Below are 19,694 nucleotides of genomic sequence, written 5' to 3'. Positions count from 1 at the left end.
CTTTTCAGTTGATATGTTCACTGCAGTGCTTCCCTGTAAATGGCTGTGAGTGGAGAACACTGAAGTAGTACTTTTATAGAAAGGAAGGGGAAAGACTTGCCAAGGGGCTAAGTGGAATGATAAATTGCTTGCCCAGTGAAATTATGGGTATCCAGTTTCTTTCATTTTGCAGCTCTTCCTTTTTGTGGCAGGGAGAAGAGCTGAACAATTTAGTATTTCCAAGTGCGTGTGAGGTGTGTGCACATGGCCAGCTCAGCATTTAACTTGCTTAAAAAGGAATGCAGCAAAAAGCAGATTTGTCAGCTGCTTGATGAGTCAATCTTCAGAGAAAATACTTTTTTATTGCACTGCACTGCATGGCAAATAGAAGTAACATCCATCATTAGATAACTGAGAGAAGAAAGTACTAGGAAAAGCAAGAATATATTTAAAGTTGTCATTTCACTTTAGGCTGCCTTACCCTCTTGTGACGTCTGTGTCATCTTCTCCCTCCCCCAGCCCATCACTCGGATGGCTCTGCCACCTCCGGATCCCCAGTTTGTTCTCAGAGGTACCAGTGCTGCAGTCCACACTCTGCATTTCTCCTGTGGAGGCCAGGAGCCCGATGTCCCCACTCTTTTCTCTGGGTAAGTAAACCAGGATTTCTGGCCGAGTTGAACATCAAATGGACATTTCTGTTTAAAACACAATTTATCTAAATAATACATTGTATCTGGAGAAAACAACAAAATGCCAGGTTTGTGACTGGGAAGTGTGACCTTTGTACATATAGCTTCAGCTTCAGAAAAAAAATACCAACAAATATCAGACTGTCTTATCGGACAGTGGCCTCACTGAAAGCGTCTGTTCTTACTGCCAGGTCTGAGAATGGGTTTATCCATGTCTGGAACCTGAAAACACACAGAGTGGACACAGCACTGGATGGCCATGGAAGAAAATCTGTCTACTGCGTGGAGACAATGGGTGGTAAAACCAGGCTCCTCAGGTTAGCAAAGCAAAGCAGGCAAAACCTGGTGAAACTGTTCTTGTCTCTGTGGTGTATGTGATTGAAGAGGGGAAAAAAAAGGGGGGAAAAAGGAGTTTCATTTCTGGAATCAGTGAAAGTCTCTCCAGTGCTTAAGGAAATGTACAGAAGTACAAAAATACAGAGAAAACTGTAGAACAAAAAGTGAAAGAAATCATACAGTGAATTTACTTATGATGTATATGTGGTGACATCATGACAATTGGGGTCCGTAGTGGCTTTATTAGATCAGGTGAGATCTCTGAGTAAAGGAAATGCAATTGGATTTGAAGTTGACAGGTGCTTCACAACTGGTTCTCAGGGAAGATCAAATTTATATCCAGAGGTTATAAATAGAGGGGAGGGGGAGAGAAGGTAAGGAAGAGAAGAATCAGAGATGGAGAATGGAAGACTGAAAATGAGCAAGAATGCTGAGCTGTACACATTTGCTTTGTTGCAAAATATCTTCTGTTCTTATTTAGCAAGGGAAGGGGAAGATTTGTGTACTTTGGATTAGACAGGTGATCTAGAGTAGATGCCAAAGTGTCTGTATGACTAGGAGGTGTTCTGACATGTTTATCTGGAGACGACATCTCTTATAATATACAGTGGAACTCATTAGCATTTATATTTGTTATCTGCTTAAGTACAATTATCAACACTCTCCCCCATAAAATCATACTGAATGAGCATTGTTTGTATAATTATAGAGTTTTTCCATACCTCTATTTTTGCTGTATATTTATAACAGTTCACATAGCAGTGCAATTTTAGGACAGCAGTTACCTGTACTTTTTCTGTTCTAAAGCTAAATCATAACAATTCTTTGCAGTGCCCCATTGTTTGTATGCCCGGTGCTATAAATATTTGGACAGTTTGTCACTCAGCTGAACAGCAGGTGGGACTTCCTGTATTGGTGCTGAAGAAGTCCCAACAGTCTGTAGATTTGCATCTACCTCTGTTTTGGTTTTATACTTCCACAAGGTGATACTGCTAATTAAAACAAGAAATGGATAAGGGATTTTTCATGACTCCTTCTCCCAGGTGATAACATAAGGACACGTATCCTGTGCTACTGTAGGTTGTGGTTTGGAAGCTTTGTTCCAGGGCCAGTGGGATCATGTAAACCTGTAGCAATTATCACTGTGCCCTTTGTCTGGTTTTACTGTCTGGGAGCAACACACAGACTTTTCAGTGGGACAGAGAGGTGTGCAGAGGAGCCTGTGAACTGCTGTGGTGTGTCAGTGATGCAGATGCTGGTTCTCTGGTTTTGGATATTTTAACCACGGTGCTTCATTGTTTAATTCCTGCTACGCGCTGCACCACCAGTCCCTCTCCTTTTGTGTCTCCACACACACAGAGTTGTAAGTGTTCTGTGCCCTCCCTGGGGCTGTGGGAAGTTGACCATTGTGTAACTGTAGCTTTTTATTTATCTTTGATGCGGTCTTTATTGTCTTGCTATTTGTCTTTCAGCTGTCAACATACCTGACATTTCTACTTCATTGATAGGGTGAAAGTGTTGAATGTGTTACTCTCTGGATACTTTTGTTTCCTTTTAGATTAGCTCTAATAAATGGTAAAATGTAAGTATTTTTATGATGAATATGCTCAAATATTCGTGAGACTTCAGAAATACGTATATACGTATAAATAGCACAACTGTGTTTGATCAGATCCCTCTTCACAAGGAAACAAGGCTAGCTGTGACTGCAGGGTACCTGACTGCCCCTCAGGCCCTTCCTCCTCCCAGGAAGTTTTGAACCTACTGGCCAGTTGTGCAGTCAGCAGAAGGGTGGTTGTCTCAGTGATTCCCAGTTCCCACATGTTTCAGGAAAGACCCCATCAATACCCCACAGGAGCTGTACAAATCTCACTCCTTCGCTGCGTGTTAAAGACCCTACATTGAGATACTAACCCGCAGGAGCCAGGCTTTCTCAGACCTGCTGTTCATGCATGACTTGTTTTACTGTAACAGTCAGGGTCGTGACCAAAGGATCTGCTTGTGGGATTTGACAGAGGGACGGACTGAAGTGACGGATTCTGTCTTTACGGAGAATGTGGGATTCTGCAGGTGCTCGCTGTTAACAGTGGCACAGGGACGCTGGCTAATGGCCATGGCAGCCAAAGCCCTGGAGGAGGTAGGAAGTGTCTTTTTTCTGGTGCTTGGTAGATTCCTTTTGTTTTTGAAAGGAGATAGTTTAGAAGGGGAAACATCACTACTCTCAAATTCGCTGCTCAAGAGAGGGCAGCGCAAGGAGCCTCTGCGGGTCCTAATCACTAATTTTACCTGCCAGAGAGATGACTGAATTCTGTAACTCAAGCTCTGATACAAGGATACCACCCCACGATTGCCTAACATGTAAGTATTCGCAGCTGCTGCTGATCTTTCACGTGCAGGAGTTTTTAAAACTCTTCTGGTGCTGCTCAGTACTGTTGAAGGGGAACAAGAGTCCTTGTGGGGAACTAATGGTCGGAGAGTCTGTCATCAGGTGGAGGTACTCATCCTCCATCTGAAGCTGAAAGTCATGTTTGGTGAGAGGAGGGGAGGTGCAGGTGATTTGTAATGCAATACATGGTCTTTCACCCCAGGCTAATTCTTTAACTGGTACTTTGGCTGGAAATAGTTGAATAGTTAGCAGCCAGAGGTTTGCTCAGTGTGAGATAATTGTAGGGTCCGTTTCAGTTCCTACTGGGTAAGTCCACATCTAATACCCGTTATCACAGAATTACTGACTGACAGCTTTGTTGGCAATTTCCTCTTCTGCTTTGGAGAAATTGTATTTTTGTTTTCTTTGAAGGACTATTTGAGGACATCACACAAAAATTAATTATTTCAAATACTTGACATCAAAATACCAAAAATATGAAAAAATAGAAAAGTGGCATAAATAGGAAAAGAAATATTGTTGCTAATTGCAAGGTCAGATGCTTTTCTGGACTATGGGATATGTATCTTGAAACTGAAAGTTGCATATTTTATAGACAAAGTAATAAGTGGGAATGGTGCCTGTATTGCAAGAAAACGTGAACTTTTATTATTCAGAAGTTAAGCACATATTTAAGTACTTTGCTGGTTAACAGCCAGAATATTCAGCCTTTTACAGAACTGAGTAAGCCTGTAGACACAACCACTGTACCAGTAAATACAACCATTCTCATACCTTGTTCTGATCAAACAAAGGCCTCTCTCCATTTTACAGCAGTGCTCAGTAATACTTAAGTTAAAAAAAAACTGACAAGTGCGTTCTTGTGTCAGCCAGAGAAGAGTTTTTGTGAAAGGCAAAGAGTACAAACACACACACACATTCTGGTAGTGAACAACTGAATAACCACCTGATCCAAAGAGAAGGCGTTTACCCCAAAGTCTCTTACAACTCATCTCTGTTTTATTTTCATTTCTGTCCTTGGGCCCTGCAAACTGATAATGATTTGCTGTCTCCTGAGGTAAGAGTTCCACTCTGTGTATGAACCTTTACATTAGAACTGTGTCAGGTTTCAATAAATTCACATAAGCTTCTATAATATATAGTGCTTCCAAATAGGCAGCACTGTGTGAGACACAGTACATTTGCAGCTTATGATTAAAATTAAGACTTAATAAGTGTTTATGCTTGGCTAGTGCCCAAAAAAAGAGTAATTTTGTCTTAAAGCAGGTTCAGTCCATAAATAATGAGATCTGAACAGGCATTTATTTGTTCATGATTGCATTTAAATCACCAATTATGAGTTACATGCACTTTTCTTGCCAATTTGCCAGAAACATGTTAAAAGCTTTATTAATGTGAAAAAGAAAAAGGGTGTGTTTCCTTGTGGCCAGTTTTAGCCACCCAGGAACACTATTAACCTCAGGCAAAGGCAAATCTTTCTCCTATTAAGCAAAACCAATATAAACACAGAACTTCAAGTTTTAGGTTACAGTTGTCAAAATATATGAAATAGTATTTATTTCTAAGGCTCAGTTGCCTCTAATGCAGTCTCTGGATCTGTCAATCTAACACAGGCAGCTCATGCCTGCTGGCCTTCTGCAGAAAGCTTTTCTCATCTCTGTGCTTTTCTTTGTCCTTTGCAAGCCCAGCTGAAGCCCTTGTACCAGTTTGTCCGTTTTGAATCAAGGTGAAGTGAAGGATATGGGATTTTTTTCCTTTAACCCACAGAACTGTTTTTATCACAGCACACTTATCCTTCCTTAGTATGTAAAAGTTACAGTTTCAGAGTTGTCTTCGAGGCAATGCCCTCTGGAGAGCCAGTGATGAAAGATGCAAGATGAGAGCAGGTCACCATATTTATAGCCCATTTCCTGCAATAGCTAACTTGGTCATTATGTTGATAGCAAGAAAGTTGCCAAGAGAAAAGCATCTTTTATTAAGAGTGTAGCTCCAAAGAACCAGAATTCTCAGATGATTAAACTTTGGTCTGTTCATACGTTTGGTCTACATCTTTGCTGTAGCCTCCATTCCTCAAATCTGGAGGACAGTTTCCTGCTCCATTGCTAAGTGGCTTTAGGAAATGTATATTGTGTTTGTCAACTTGCACTCCTAGAGTGCAGCTGGCTTTTGGCAGGCTAGCTGACAACCCCTAGAAATAGGAAGATGTTCTGGCAAGCTTTGAACTAAAGGTATGGGATTGGAAAGCCATCGCAGCTGCCATGGTCCTGACTGATGGCTCCCAGAGGAGCCATATTTGTCTAATACCTCATCTCAGATGCTTAAGGAAATTCGCGTGACTGGGGCTGTCCAAGAGCACTGTTGGGCTTTTGCACATTCTGAAATAGCCCAGGATGGCGGGTGGTGCTGGATTTATCAAATGTTTTAAGTCCTTTAATTTTACGAGATAATGCAGACCATTGTTTATCTAACTAAAATAAAAGATCATCTTAGTGATTAAGTATGCGTGTGAGAAATGCAGTGCTCCTGGCAGCAAGCTTTTGATACCTAAGAACTTCTATTTCTCCATAATTCCAGGCTGGATAATCAGCCCAGAGTGAGACACTGCCATGTCAATCAAGAGACGCAAAACCTTCCCGTGCCAAATTGCAAAGGCAGACTCCCCTGATCTTGCCTGCCATCATCCTGGGGTGGAAATGAGCTACTTCCTTGGCAGAGGAAAGACTTGCCCAATGCTAAAAAAAGAAAAGAGATGATCCATAATTCATTATCATCAGTGCAAGTAACAGTGGAAGCTGCTGCGTAGACAGAGAGCAGGTGCTTAACACAACATTGTCTGACCCTATTCAAAGCAGGGTCAGACAGATACGTATGTGCCATCCCCGCTCCAGCCTGCATTAGCAGGTAATTCTGGTTTACGTTTGTTAGTGCAGTCAGCCAGTAAATAGAAAATCCACCTCTGCCCGTATTTCCATACAAGCTCTGTGTTACCATGACAGACCAGAGGAGACAATGTAAGTGTCCACAAGCAAATGTAACAAAAAATTAGCCACAGAGATGGAAAAAGGGGCAAGGGAGAGGAATCGGGGAGGTGTTTTCAGATGAAGCAGTCTGCAGGATCATCTACTATACACACAGTATCATCTGCTGTACAGAAAGAGCACTAACACAGACTAACTAGGAGAGGGGAAGAAGAGGATGTGTTCACATTCCAGCAGTTTTGTCTGGTCTTTCCTAAAACAATGCATGTATTTAGATAGCTGTAGGTTCCCCTACAGCTCCAACTTAACATGCATTCCTGTTTCCTCCAGACAGTTTTTACTGGAAGAGCTTATACTAACCTTAATCACCTTAAAAGACTTGTGTTTTTAACAGCAGAATTTTGACCTGGAGCTGGACCAAATACTCTTGTTTTCCTGATGTCAGGTTCAGGTTTTGGAGCTGCCATCCAAGACGTCAGTCTGTACCTTGAAGCCAGAGGCGGGTGCCAAGCTGGGCATGCCCATGTGTCTGAAGTTATGGCAGGTAAGGCAAGAGTGCCTGCTAATTGTGAAATGTTTTCCCTGTGATTCATTTTATATGAAGCACATGAATCTTTCCTCACTTGGATTTTGATTTATTATCAAACCAATCAAGTAATTATACTATTAAAGGGGGGAAAGATTTGTGAACATCCTTAATGTAACTTTCAGAGCTTTCCAAGCTTTAATGGAAGATTTGCAAATGCTCAGGAAAAGCTTTGTATCCTTAGGATAGATACGGTTTTTGCATCAATCAAGAGGAAAATGAGTGACTTACCAAAGCCAGTTGTTTGATATGGTTTCTCACTGCATTAAGAATGATGAGAAATGATTGGGTTACTTAAAACCAGCAATTTTAATGGCAGGTTAAATTCACTTCAGTGCCCTCAGGACAAGGAAGCACTCTATGAACATTTCTATTTCAGACATACAATAGGAACAAAATATTTATGGTGGGTTTGACTTTGGACAAGAAGGTAAATAAAAGCAGTTAGTGAAAAGAAATAAAGCCCTAAACATGTTTGCAGAGAATCAGCCCATCATGTTTATGGGGTGCCCACAATGAACGCCACGTAATACAAAAAGGTGGCAGTAGAGGGAGGAAGGAGCTTAGGTGATTGGCTCTAAATCTCGAGGGCATTAGTGGCAAAGCTGATTCCCAGTTTAATCAGGTGGCTGATTCCCAACCACGTACTGTTACAGGTCTGCAGTGCCATCCGAGCCTATGTCAGGTATGTTATTCCTGCAGGTTCATCTGAACGTTTGTATTGGTTTCAGTTGAAAAAGTTATCAATCAGTTGTGAATTTGAGGCCTCAGTGTCTTCACACAAGGCCCTGGAGTGACTGAAGTCTAGAGGAATTCAGACAAGACGAGGAGAGGCCACAGTGTAATTAATAACTAGGAAAAGAAAAAAAAAAAGAAAATTAAATGGCCTGATTAGGCTTTTATTAAACAGAAAGTTTCTCCTAAAAATGCAATCAGTGTTCAGTGCTCAATGAAATGAATGGGGCTTTCTGTCTCCTGGACATTTTTTAATAAGATGAAGATAACTGAGGAAATGATCAGTGTTGAAAATTTTGTTGCCTGTATAAAAAGTCCTCTGTCTTGCCATGTTTTCTACATGCACTAATACTGCTATTCCTCTAGGAAGCAGAGCAGCAGGTGCAGAGTCTTAATTTTATGTAGGTTCTAATTTTGTTGGCAGTGGGGATAAAGCAGAGGACTGGGAAGAGGTAAATTATTCCATGCAAATTCTGGCTTGAGGAAGTCACCACAACTTCCTAGACTGCATCAGGCCAGGGTAGATAATGCCTCACAGCTGGGCATGCTCTTTTACAAATGTGTGCAATTCGGTTTAAAAGTGTTGGGGAGGAGAATGCTCTTAAGGGCAAGTAATTGTTTGTGGTGTGCCAGAGTGATGCTCTGCATTCTGTTCTGTGGTTTCACTGGAAGTGGCACGCTGAGTAACCCTGTAACCATAGAAGCAGAGGAACATGAGCTAACCCAGCTGAAGCCCTTCCCGAATAGAGGCCATCCAGGATTCCTTTTGTGCATTACTATATTGGGCAATATAGACATACCCGGGACGTGAGCACTCCCCAACCCATTGCCTATGGGCAGCGTGTTGCCTAAGAGATTATTTGACGTTGCTTATGGCACAGTAAATTAACAAGTTGAAACAGAAGCTGACATGGAGAGAGCCACATAATGGTCTGAAAGAAGTATGCTTGTGGTTGTTGTCCAGCAGTCGGGGGGCTGCAGCCATGTATCATATTGTTCTGCATGACAATAAACAAAGATCCATGTTCCAGGGAAACTGCACCTTACCAGCAGCACGATGAATTAGAAACGTTACTATAGAGCAGAAGGAAATTGAGGCTTAGGTTAGGCTTGTAGATTAAGCCTCACCAGCTTCTCCTAAGCACTTAAAACTTGTGGCTGTTTATTTCATTGTTTTGAAGCTTTTCCCCTTCATTTTACTAGAATTGTCCCTAAATGTATCAGTTTGTACAACGGGTTTTTGCCTTGTGAATGTTCATATTCCTAAATATGTTGTCCCTTCAGCTTCACACCTTCCTGCTATTACTAACTGGGTGGAGCAGGATTTGCAGGAGTAAGAATAGGCTTCCATTACATTTTTTGCACTCCTTGGGGAAGGCATCATGTTGCGTAACAGTGCAAGCAAAATAATTCAACAGGAATAATACATGTAGAAACTGGAAATGCAGAGTTATTACTTTATATAAACTACAGCAATTATTCCTGTTGAGCTGACAGCGGATCACCTCTTCTTCCTTCCTTGACAGTTATCCAAATGCAACAACAAAGTGTTCTGCTTAGGAAGAACAATGATTTATATTTTAATTTTTCCACTGAAACAGAAGATGAATGAGAAGACTTTTCACCAGAAGTGTCCGTTATTAGGAACTGAAATAAACAGGCTGTTGTGAAACCACTGCTTGGTGAATCCAGGCATCAGCTTGAGAGCTCCCCTGCTCTCTCAATGGCTTTTATTGTTCAAGTACATGTACTCATCAAAATATTACACTTCATACAGTTAGGAAAAGTTGGAAAGAAGTAGTGTGGAGACCTTCAGTTCATAGAAAATAATACTTTGCTTTCAAAATAGGCCAATCTTAGATCTCACTTGCAAATTACTGGGTTTCAAATCTAAGATACCCACAGCACCAAAAAGCCCAACAACAACAAAAGGTTTTGCTTGGCTTTTCCCATAATGCTGAGCACTTGCTCTTGTCTTAATGAGGGGTATGAGCAGCTATGAAAATCTGCCGTCTGGTGCTGAGTAAGGCAGAGGAGCTGACCCTGCCACCCCGTATCTTGTGGTGTTGGCTAATGGAAGCTCTACCTGCTGTAGAGCCCCAGGGCTCTGGAGTCCTCTGCTCATAGAAGAGCAGTACAAATAAGGGGGGATGGATGGGGTATGACTTTGTTTTGCTTTGAAGGTTTTACCCTTTACTGAATATAAATTAAACCTGGAATGTTTGTATCATTCAGATTAATTTTTTTTTTTACTTTTAAAACCCAGCTACTCTTCATCCAAAATACCTGATGGTTTAACATCGATTCATATGTATTGACATACAGTCATTGCTCTCATGTTTTATTATTTTAGCAAATCAAAAATTTGACAGAGAAACTGTGCACAGTTCTGGGCTCTACAGGAGACCTTTTCTGTGGGCCTTTCCAGCCAGAGCATGCTCCTGGCCTTCTCAAAAGAAAAGGGATCTTAAAGCAAAGAATGAGGCTCCTGCAGGATACCAGTTGTGAGCAGACCTGTTCAGAAAGGTGATGTAGGGGATTTCCCTTTGCTTTCCTTCTTCTAAGAGGCACTTTTCTTCTCCACCCAATGAGATCCATTCCTCATTTAAACGCTTCTTTAGGCTGAATAAATCTGGGTAAAGAACACACTCAGCAGTCCTGTTACCCAGACCACCCATCTCTTGTTAGTTTAACTCCCCCTAGAACAAATAGTAACCAGTGGAAGAATAGTCTGGACCATTAATAGAGGCATTGAGCCTTTGGCCACTGCAGGCTTGTATCCTGCCATTGACAGCCAGCAGGTTTGGAGAACTTCATTCAATAATGCAATACCAGTAAAAGGCAAGTCTTTATAAATGTCCTTACACTTAATTTTGAATTGAATACCAAGTAAACATATCCTGAAGGATCTGAGAGTGTTTGGAAAGAGATGACTAACCTGGATACATTTCTTAGATGTGCTTGCATGGGGTGGTTGTAATCCCAATGTTTGTTTTGGTGTTTCATCTGGTACCAAAGAAATAGCAGATGCCTGTTTTGTAGTTGCTTTGGGTTAGGGATTTGCATCTTCACTCACATACCCAGTTACTGCTTACGGGGTCATTAGTCTTTTGGCTGGAGTAATGATGAATATTTTCCTTAAGTGTGACATGTAATCCAGTAATGTTCCCTTCTTTGAGTTATTTCAGAGGCTTAAATAAATTAGGTGTCTGCCCAGGGTGCCGTGGCCTTTGGCCTGTGACATCATTAATCAAAATAGCTCTCAATTGGTTACAGTGGGACTCAGGCGCCTGTTAACCCCTTGGTGACTCACTGAGATTCCTGATGGGAGGCTCAGTGTTTACCTTGAAGCACTGTGGTGCACTTGGGTAATTGATCCCTATGTGTAACCCTACACTTGGCAGTGTGAAACTGGAATCTTCAGGCATGGCACTTCCTTCGGTGTCTGTGCAGGTTTGTGTATCTTGATAGTAACTCGGTTGCTCTAGGAATTTTTTCTAAGGAGCACAAAGTTCAGGCCATGAAGTAAAGCTTCTGGAAACTTCAGGCAGCCTTTCTGCAGGTGTTGTAGATGTCAACAGTTCAGATTTTCAGAGAGAAGTTTTCTATGTGTGTATATACATACACATTACATGCATGTTTTATACATATATATATAGCATAGACTTGATGTGTAGATACAATGTCAGCAGTTACCGAGTAAGACTTTCTGTAAATGGATGGACTATCAGGCTGTGACATTCAGACTTGTAAACCTTTCACTTGTTCACCAGTCAGCATTTTCTTTATTTTCTTGGTGCTTGGACTGAAACCTACCTGGGGATGGTCATTTTCCTAACAGACTATTTACTTTTCAAACAATTTTACTTTTCCCTTGATCAGCTCAGCGGTGGTTCACAACCTTTGCTTCTGGCTGGCTATGAAGATGGATCAGTGGTCCTTTGGAATTTGTCAATGGGAAAAGCATTGAGCCAACTTGCTTGCCACCAGGAGCCAGTGATGAGCCTTGACTTTGACGCGGAGAAGGCCAAGGGGATCTCGGGCTCATCTGAAAAGGTGCTTAGCATCTGGAGCCTCAATGAGCAACAGAACCTCCAGGTCAGGATCATTGGCCCTCTAGTGTCATTTATCCCACTTTGCACTAACAGTTTGATAGACTAAAAAAATATTTAGTCATGAAGAGGAGTTGTTGCAGATCTCTAGCTAATTAATCACAGACTGGTTAGAATGTCTGTGCTGTGTGACTGGACTTAGCACAAGGTGGTGAGGATTTAAAAAAAAAAAAGGGAAAAAAACCCCTCTCTCACATGTTTCTGGTTTTACCAAAGTTGCAACAGGCACACAAGCCCAGCATTACTCAAGCCATTGCCTCTGTATCTTCATTTATCACGTTAGTAGTATTCAGCTCTCAGAATGTCCTAAACATTATAAATGAGTTACAAAAATGAGAAACAAAGGATTGATTTTCCAAAGGTTCTGCTTGAATGGATAGAGCTTTATTTCCAGTGTGGGAAAGACAGAAATATTCCATGACATATTTCACAAACAAAAAGAGTACAATAGCCCAGCTAGCACCAAGAGGATGGGAGGTTTGGACAGCCAGCATCCTTTGGCACCTTCAGAGCCTCAGCTGGAGACAGAGAAAATCAGTTCATTGGATATATTGGTGTGTGTTTGAGCTCTGCATACCTGGAATGGCTGGTTTAGAGGTCTCACAATCACCAGTTCAGGCTATGCCAGTGAATGGCAATAAATACTGCTTAATCTAGACAATGTTAGCAAGTGTTCCAACAGTGCCAAGGGGTTAAATAGGTTTTAACTAGGGGCAGAAATGAAGTGCATAAATAAAGGCTCATGAAAATTAAAATGAGCCATGCATAGCCTCTCCACTGCTGCGTGCTTTACCCTTTTTTAAGTGGCAGTTGTCCCCTGAACACCCAATGAAGAGTGCCCTGTATGCCCCATACCATCCTTGGGAAGACAGCTGCTGGATACACCAATCCATGAAAGAACAGTGATTGCTCTTGCAGCTTTTTTGGGGGATTATTTAGGTGGTGTGACTAGTTGATGCTGTTTCCAAAAGGTGCTACGGAAAGAAACACAAGTTGCTTGGGCAGCCAATGGTGACTCGTCACCTGGGGGCCACGGTGAAGGTGTATAATCCGTTGGGCTTCACCACAGCCTGAACAAGCATATATGGAGTAGAAGGGCATTAAAATCCCAGTATATGTAGTGTAAATGCATCCAACTGAAATGAAGTTTGGAGGGGACAGCACTCACTGAGGAGAACGTCTGAATTTTAATCAGCAATACAACCTGCAGTAAAAGATGCACATTAGATGCTAAATAAGTAGCAAAGGTATTCTAAGCCAATGTGATAAAGAGTTTTAACAAGTCTGATGCACGATTGTCATGGTTTTGGGGTTGGATTTTGTCATGTTTTCCCTCCCCCTGCCCCAGCCTTTCTATCACTATTGCCACACATCTGCACCTGGTGTCCTTAGCTCAAGGAAGCAGAAGGAAGATGAGGAGATAAGTCCCAGTAAGAAACTTGGTATTGAGACTGGTCTTCTAAGGCCAAGGTGTTGGAAATCTGACATGATGACAGGCTTCTTAAAGCTTCACATACTCTGGTGTAATATGTTCCTTCGTATTAATTATAGCACAGCTTCTCCCTAAATTCAAAGAAAATATTGTTCTCCACAGCATGTTTCAGTTATGAGTTACCCGTAATGCAGGGCTACAGGTGTGGCTTAAGGGGAAAATAAACAGGTTTTCACCTGAAATATTCCAGGTATTGTTTTCCACAGGGTATTCAAGTTCCCAGGAGATGTTGGATTAGTTAGATCTTCAGCACATCACACTCTGAGATAGTAGCTTTTCTCAGAAGAAATTTAAATGCCAAATATTACAAACTGTAAGTAATGTTTCTGTGCTTCACACGGAATATGAATGCCCTAATAAAATGCATCTTTCATATGAGCAGTAGAGATTGTCAAGGACATAGATTAAGGTTTTTTTCCACTATTGCATTAATAATATAAACCAGATGGGGATTTTTTTTCCCTGACATTCCAGGTACTTGAGGTAATGGTAGATGTTGGAAAGCCACTCACTGGCACATTATTTTTATTCTAAAGGTTTTAATAAGTAACCGTGGTGCGGAGCTATCTGCCAGTGGAGAAATAATGACGCAATGATGCTACTTCAGCTCTGTTTTAAGTGGCAATGTTCCAGTTTGTCAATGAATAGATGATGAAGGTAACTTCATAGTTTATTGCTATGGGGAAAGTTTGGTGTATTGTCTTCTATAAGAAAGTTGCTGAAATCATCGCTGTCAGCAAATGACTGGATTGGTTATGAGCCTTCTAATTTGGACAAGATAGTGTAATTATGTGATGTTTGCGGTAGAATGTAGAAGGTAAACAGCTTCTGCAGGTGAATAAACAAAGCAGAACTGAGAAACCTGATAATCACAGGAGCTCCTTTGTACATGACAAGAAAAAGAATTCTATAAGCTGCAATGTAAGTGCACACGTTTTGGTGGTTGGGTTGCTGAGGCTTTTCCCTCAAATGCTGAAGCCACTGCTATCTTGGCTATTTTTCCTAGTAAGAATTTGGGTGTAGGAGAGGGAGATTTAGGAGGAAAAAGAAGAAAAGGAAAAAAAGAAGAAAAGAAAAATCCTGGCTAGCCTGTGTTAAGGAGGGGACAGGAGGTGGGTATCTGTTGGCCTCAGCATGTCAAAATACCTTAACACATCTGCTAGCAGATGGAAGTGTCCTTTGTCATGACTGGCTGAAAGTAGCTCACCTGTTTTTACCTCTTTGTTTTCTTAATTACAAGCTGGTTTTCTGGTTAGGAAATTGTGTTGGTTTGCATTTGACTACAGTAGTTGCCTGTAAGTGACTGGATGGCACAAGTCCTGGCACTTGGATTTCACCTGGCTGCATGTACCTTGAGCAAGTTGTTCTACCTTGTTTTGTTTTTCTCTCTCATCTCTTGTATTTGCAGATCATGCACAAATGCCCACTGTTCCCTCATGTTCCATAGCCAAAAGGCATCACCATTATAGGCTTCACTTTCAAGCTGTAGCTTGCTGATGACATGCAATTTCTCCCAGTCGCCCTGATTTTGCTGTATGGCTTTTGCCCACATAATGACAGTAATGATGGGAAGCACCACACCCAGGATTGGTTATAGCCATTAGCTAATAATCTCAGTTACACAGTAAGGCCCAGTTTACATGTGCCAGGCTGGTGATGTAAGTAAGAAATCCATCCCTTGCCAGCATGCATATGCCAGCAACAATCCTGCTGAAGCCACACTGCAGTAGCCTAACTGGGGAACTTACGTACCAGCAAAAAGTACAGGTTTTGCAGTAGCAGCCCCACAAAAAAGCCCAAATGCAGCCTCCTATTGCTCATCAGCATTATAGTTAAAATGATCTGCAATTAATATATCCTTTTTAATCCTGTACCAACTATGCATCATGGAATGTCCTTTGAGGAAGAAAGCTACTTAGCTGTAAAACATGCTTGTCAGTTCCTTCCTGCCTCAGAAAAACAGCAAACACCACACAGCTTATTAGAACATGCACTGAATTCTATTAGGCTTTGGTACAAGATAGCTACAAATTCAGTCTTAAATAGGTGGTGGCATTAACGTGTCATTTGCAATTGTAATTAACAACAGCACTTCAAGATCCATATGCTCCAAAGGTGTTTTCCACACTGGGAGAAAAGCTGGGCTGTTTCAACACAGATGCACACATGGGTGCACACACACAAGGTTGCCTACACCGCCTGTGCTTCAGCAGCAGACTGCTGACTAATACAAGTTATGTGAGGTGAGCGCAGCAGAAGTGTATTAATTACATTGAGCTTCAGGAGAAACATCAGCGAAGTGAAAACTTTTCTTTCCAAGGGCTAAGTCCTGTGCAGCCCCAGTGCGTCCTGAAGGGAGCTAAATGCCTCCCAGTTTAATTGTGCCCCTCAGAAACTTGTGCCCCGGTAGTCCCCAAACAGTAACAAAAGGCTTCCAAGATTGAAATCAATAACTTGGTCATAATCCCCTTCTTGGAATTTGGTGTAAATAGAAGTCTCTCGGGATGGAGTACTAGAAATACAGATTTCCTGACACTGTAACCTAATTCCTGGAAGCATTCCTTTCTCAAGACTGTGGTAAACGCTACCACAGCTTATTGGTGTTTTTGTGAGGGGCCACAGTAGTAGAAATAAGTAGCAGGTAGTTTAATATCAGCTCAGCATGGGAATACTGCAAAGGCAGAGAAAATATCTGGCCATAGCACTGAATGTTGCAGCTCACGCAAGAATAGCTGGAAAAGCAAAACTGTGTAGTCTGGTTTTCAGACCTTGTCTCTGAGCTTCACTTGTGACAGAATATAAATACCTTTAAATGCAGTATAAACTAAAGAAGTACATACACAGGATGCTATTATTGTTCGAGAATGGTGCTGGTAATAGATAGGATCAAATTAAGATCTTTTCCATCTCTGTCTATAATTGTTCATCTGCCATGTGGTGAAAAGCTCCTTGCTGCCTGTGTGATAGCAGTGGATATTGCTGGCCACTCTACCTTCTGAAATCCCCACAGGTTCCTTTTTCTTCTGTTTTAAACAATTAGAGCTCACCTCTGACTTTCTCACACAGGTTTACAAAACACACAACCTTGTCAACGCTGGCATATCTGATATCACCATCCGTCCAGACAAGAAGATTGTAGCAACAGCAGGGTGGGATCATCGCATCAGGGTCTTTGGCTGGAAAAAAATGAAGCCCTTGGCGGTGCTGGACTATCACACAGCAACGGTGCATTGTGTGTCCTTCTCCAACCACAAAAACCCCAGGGAGAGACTACTGGCAGCTGGCTCAAAAGATCACCGCATCAGTGTCTGGTCAATATATACTCAGACGTGACATGTTCTGCACTGTCAGGGACTAAGAAAACAAGCAATGTGAAGCAATTCTTTACACTGTAATTCAAACCTGGATGTGGAGAAGTAATAGAATATATTTCCAGGCTGAAGTGAGAGTCCTGGGTTAATTCTTATGCTGCTTGTTCAAGCTGCAAGTTTAGTTTTCCAGAGGGAGAATGGATTTTTTAAATCTATAACATGCATAGCAAGGCCAGTCACAAATAAAGACACAGAACAAGTCACTTTGAGTTCTGCTACAGGCTTTAAAACAGCTTTTCTTTGGCAGGTTGCTGAAATAACTTGTGCCAATATCTTCTTTTATGAAAAGGACTGGAATCCCTCAGACTGACATGGGGGCACAATGTAGAGCACAGGATCACAGAAGGGTTGGGGTTGGAAGGGACCTTCAGATATCATCTAGTCCACACCCCCTGCCATGGGCAGGGAATTCTGTTTGTAAGTCATTTATGTATCCAGAAATCTGAATCAGTGTAAAATATCACTCGTTCTTGAAAATTTATACCCATTAAACCACCTCCAGTGGTTTCTCATTGTCAGTTACTTTTTCTTCCCCATAACTGAAAGGCTAGCAGAACAACCTTGATTTGTTCACACTTCTGTCAGTTTCTAACTTAAACCAACAGCCAGGAATGTGACTAGGGATGGCCTTTGGCATTTATGAATTTCATTATGTCTCCTGTCACCTCAAGCCTCACAATTAATCACAAGAAAGAAAGAAGAGGGTGGGGGGAAGAATCTTCCCCTGCACTGCACTGCAAAGCTATGTAAAGCCTTTCAGAGCCAGTGCTAAATCCTTTCCATAGACTGACTAGCTGAAGGATTTAAACTCAGCAATCCAATTAGCACCCTTCTCCTTGGAGAGTTAGGGGTAGGTTTCAGCATGGCAAGGCTGAGATTCAGCACACAACTCCCATTAACATTTAGGGGAATTGCATAGATAAATCCTTACTCACACAGTGTGAATGGCTCCATTAACTTGCCAGCTCTAGGATCATGGCAGCTGAAATTTATCCAGTGAGGGGGTTTTTTGTTTGAATCATGAAGCAACATTTGCATTCTTTTAAAGCGTACACCATACACTTTAAAAGACATACACCAGTCTGCTCCTGGACATCACACTCTTGTATTCCCTCACAAAGTTCCAGTTACAACTGCAATTAGCAAGGGCTGGTTTGTTGAAAAGGAGGTGGCCTGGAAACTAGAACTTGGCTTTACAGCCTGGAGTGTTCTGTGTCCAGGCTGTGCACTGTCGATACTTTACTGGAAATACTTGTTTCTGCCTCTGTACAGAGCTGAACATCAAAGAAAAAGTCACCAGAATTGTAGTGAACAGCAACATCAAAAGACTTTAGAAATTATTTCAGGGAAAACACAGAAGCAAATTAAGGTCTGGGTCTGCTACCCAGCTGTGCTTTACAGGCAGAGAATACTGCTGGACTAAAAGTCTTAAGCCTCAAGCCCGATGTTCTTTCCATTAGACACAGAAACAGGATACTATTCCCGGACTTTTAGAAATAAAACTTGGCCTTACACATTTTGGAGTGTGATGACACTTTAAATAATGCATTTCTTTGATTATTTCTTTACTGTTCAGTAGCTGCATGGAGGATCACATTGCAGTTTAAAGTTAAAGCCTAATTTTGAGTGATCCCGAGTCAAGGGGAGGTGCTGGTGTTCATTACATCTAGCAGACAGAGTTGCATAGATGGTAAGTGCGTGTTCCATCGTCCACCCCCACACAGAGGAGCCACCTACACTGCACACGAGGCTCCAGCCAGCAGACCTACAGAGTGAGGCAGGGGCCTTATCCACAGACCTGATCCTGGAAGAAACCTTTTCTCCTTTTTCCCATTTCCTAAAGTATGTCAGAACTGACACAAATAAACAAATAAATATGGAAAAATTGCCGTGTGTGGTCCAGGGACCCGTCATAGGGAGTTTGCAAAGGGATTTCCTTTTGGCTGTCCTGTCTCATCCTACACCACCCATGAAGCCTGTCAGGCAGCCTTGAGATTGGTGTGTCCCGTCTGCGTGGGGCTCTTGAAACCGAACTGGGTGAAATTGTGCTGTATGAAAACAATCTCATAATCAATTAATTTTTAAAGGACCCAACACAGTGGACACGTGCTGGGACTTTAGTCTCCACTTAGATGGTAAATAAATCACTTAAATATTGAATTAACTAAGCCTTCGTTTCTAAGGAGAATGCCCTGCCCTGCGCTTTAACCTGTGCAGTCACTACACCTTTGGAATCAACAGCCTTGAAGTGAGAGCTGATGATGGCCTCTGCCTTAAAAAGCTTTGTCAAGCTGATGGTTGGGCACTGTCCTGGAAGGCTGGAAAAGCCAAACCCAGCTCTGCATCTCCTCAAGCACAGATCTACGTGTCCTTTATCCCCCGCTTCAACTCTGAGGTACAGGGTTAGAGGCACAGCTGCTACTGGGATTTTGCATGGATCAAAGCCAGGAACAGCTTCGTGGGACTCCTGATACAACAGGCATAGGACTACTCAGGGCTGGAACCAAAGATTTTTTTGGCCTACCTGAAAAATGTAGGTTGTGAGCACTTCAATTTCCACAGCTTAGCACAACAACAAAAATAACAACAAAACCCCAAAACACAAACAAAACCCCTACAAAACACAACAACGACAAACCACACCAAAAAAATCCCAAACCAACCAACCAACCCCCCCAAAAAGAAACCCCAACCATCAACACATGGTCAGTTCCTGTGTTGTGAACCCACATGCTGTTTCGTCTCTCAGTTGTGCATCCCAGCTATTAAAAGTTCCTCCTTCCCCCTTTTCCTAATGGACTGGGAGCTGCTCTGCACTGGCCCTGGGGGTAGGTGGCTGGCTTGGAGTGTGCCAGTATTCCAGTTCTCCATGGCAGCAAAGGGCAGCCTACACTGTTGGGCAGTTTCCACAGAACAGAGCTGTAGGTTTAATGCTCCTCCAGCAGAAAAGCAAACAGAACACAGAGCTCACCTGTCTTGGGCAAATGGTTGCTATAGAAAATGAGAAGGACCAAAACTGGTCCCAGCAGA

General features: G+C 42.1%; 1 protein-coding gene across 1 annotated transcript; it reads left to right on the top strand.

Annotated features, from left to right (window-relative positions):
- Window positions 1–510: 510 nt before the first annotated feature.
- Window positions 511–16,793, top strand: GNB1L (guanine nucleotide binding protein (G protein), beta polypeptide 1-like). The gene is made up of 6 exons (XM_010023817.1): window positions 511–626; window positions 860–985; window positions 2,979–3,141; window positions 6,814–6,912; window positions 11,572–11,787; window positions 16,360–16,793. The coding sequence occupies exons 1-6, from the start codon at window positions 511–513 to the stop codon at window positions 16,624–16,626; spliced, it is 987 nt and encodes a 328-aa protein (XP_010022119.1). The 3' UTR covers window positions 16,627–16,793.
- Window positions 16,794–19,694: the final 2,901 nt, after the last annotated feature.

This window comes from Nestor notabilis, unplaced genomic scaffold, assembly GCF_000696875.1.
Source record: "Nestor notabilis isolate BGI_N333 unplaced genomic scaffold, ASM69687v1 scaffold31761, whole genome shotgun sequence".
Taxonomy (NCBI): Eukaryota; Metazoa; Chordata; class Aves; order Psittaciformes; family Psittacidae; genus Nestor; species Nestor notabilis.
Note: the sequence above shows the minus strand (reverse complement) of the source record. Positions and strands in the feature narration are given on the sequence as shown.

Coding starts and splice junctions, on each gene's coding strand:
- GNB1L (XM_010023817.1), top strand. CDS start 511: ATGGCTCTGCCACCTCCGGATCCCCAGTTTGTTCTCAGAGGTACCAGT. Junction 3,142..6,813: donor CAGCCAAAGCCCTGGAGGAG/GTAGGAAGTGTC, acceptor TCCTGATGTCAG/GTTCAGGTTTTGGAGCTGCC. Junction 6,913..11,571: donor TGTGTCTGAAGTTATGGCAG/GTAAGGCAAGAG, acceptor TCCCTTGATCAG/CTCAGCGGTGGTTCACAACC.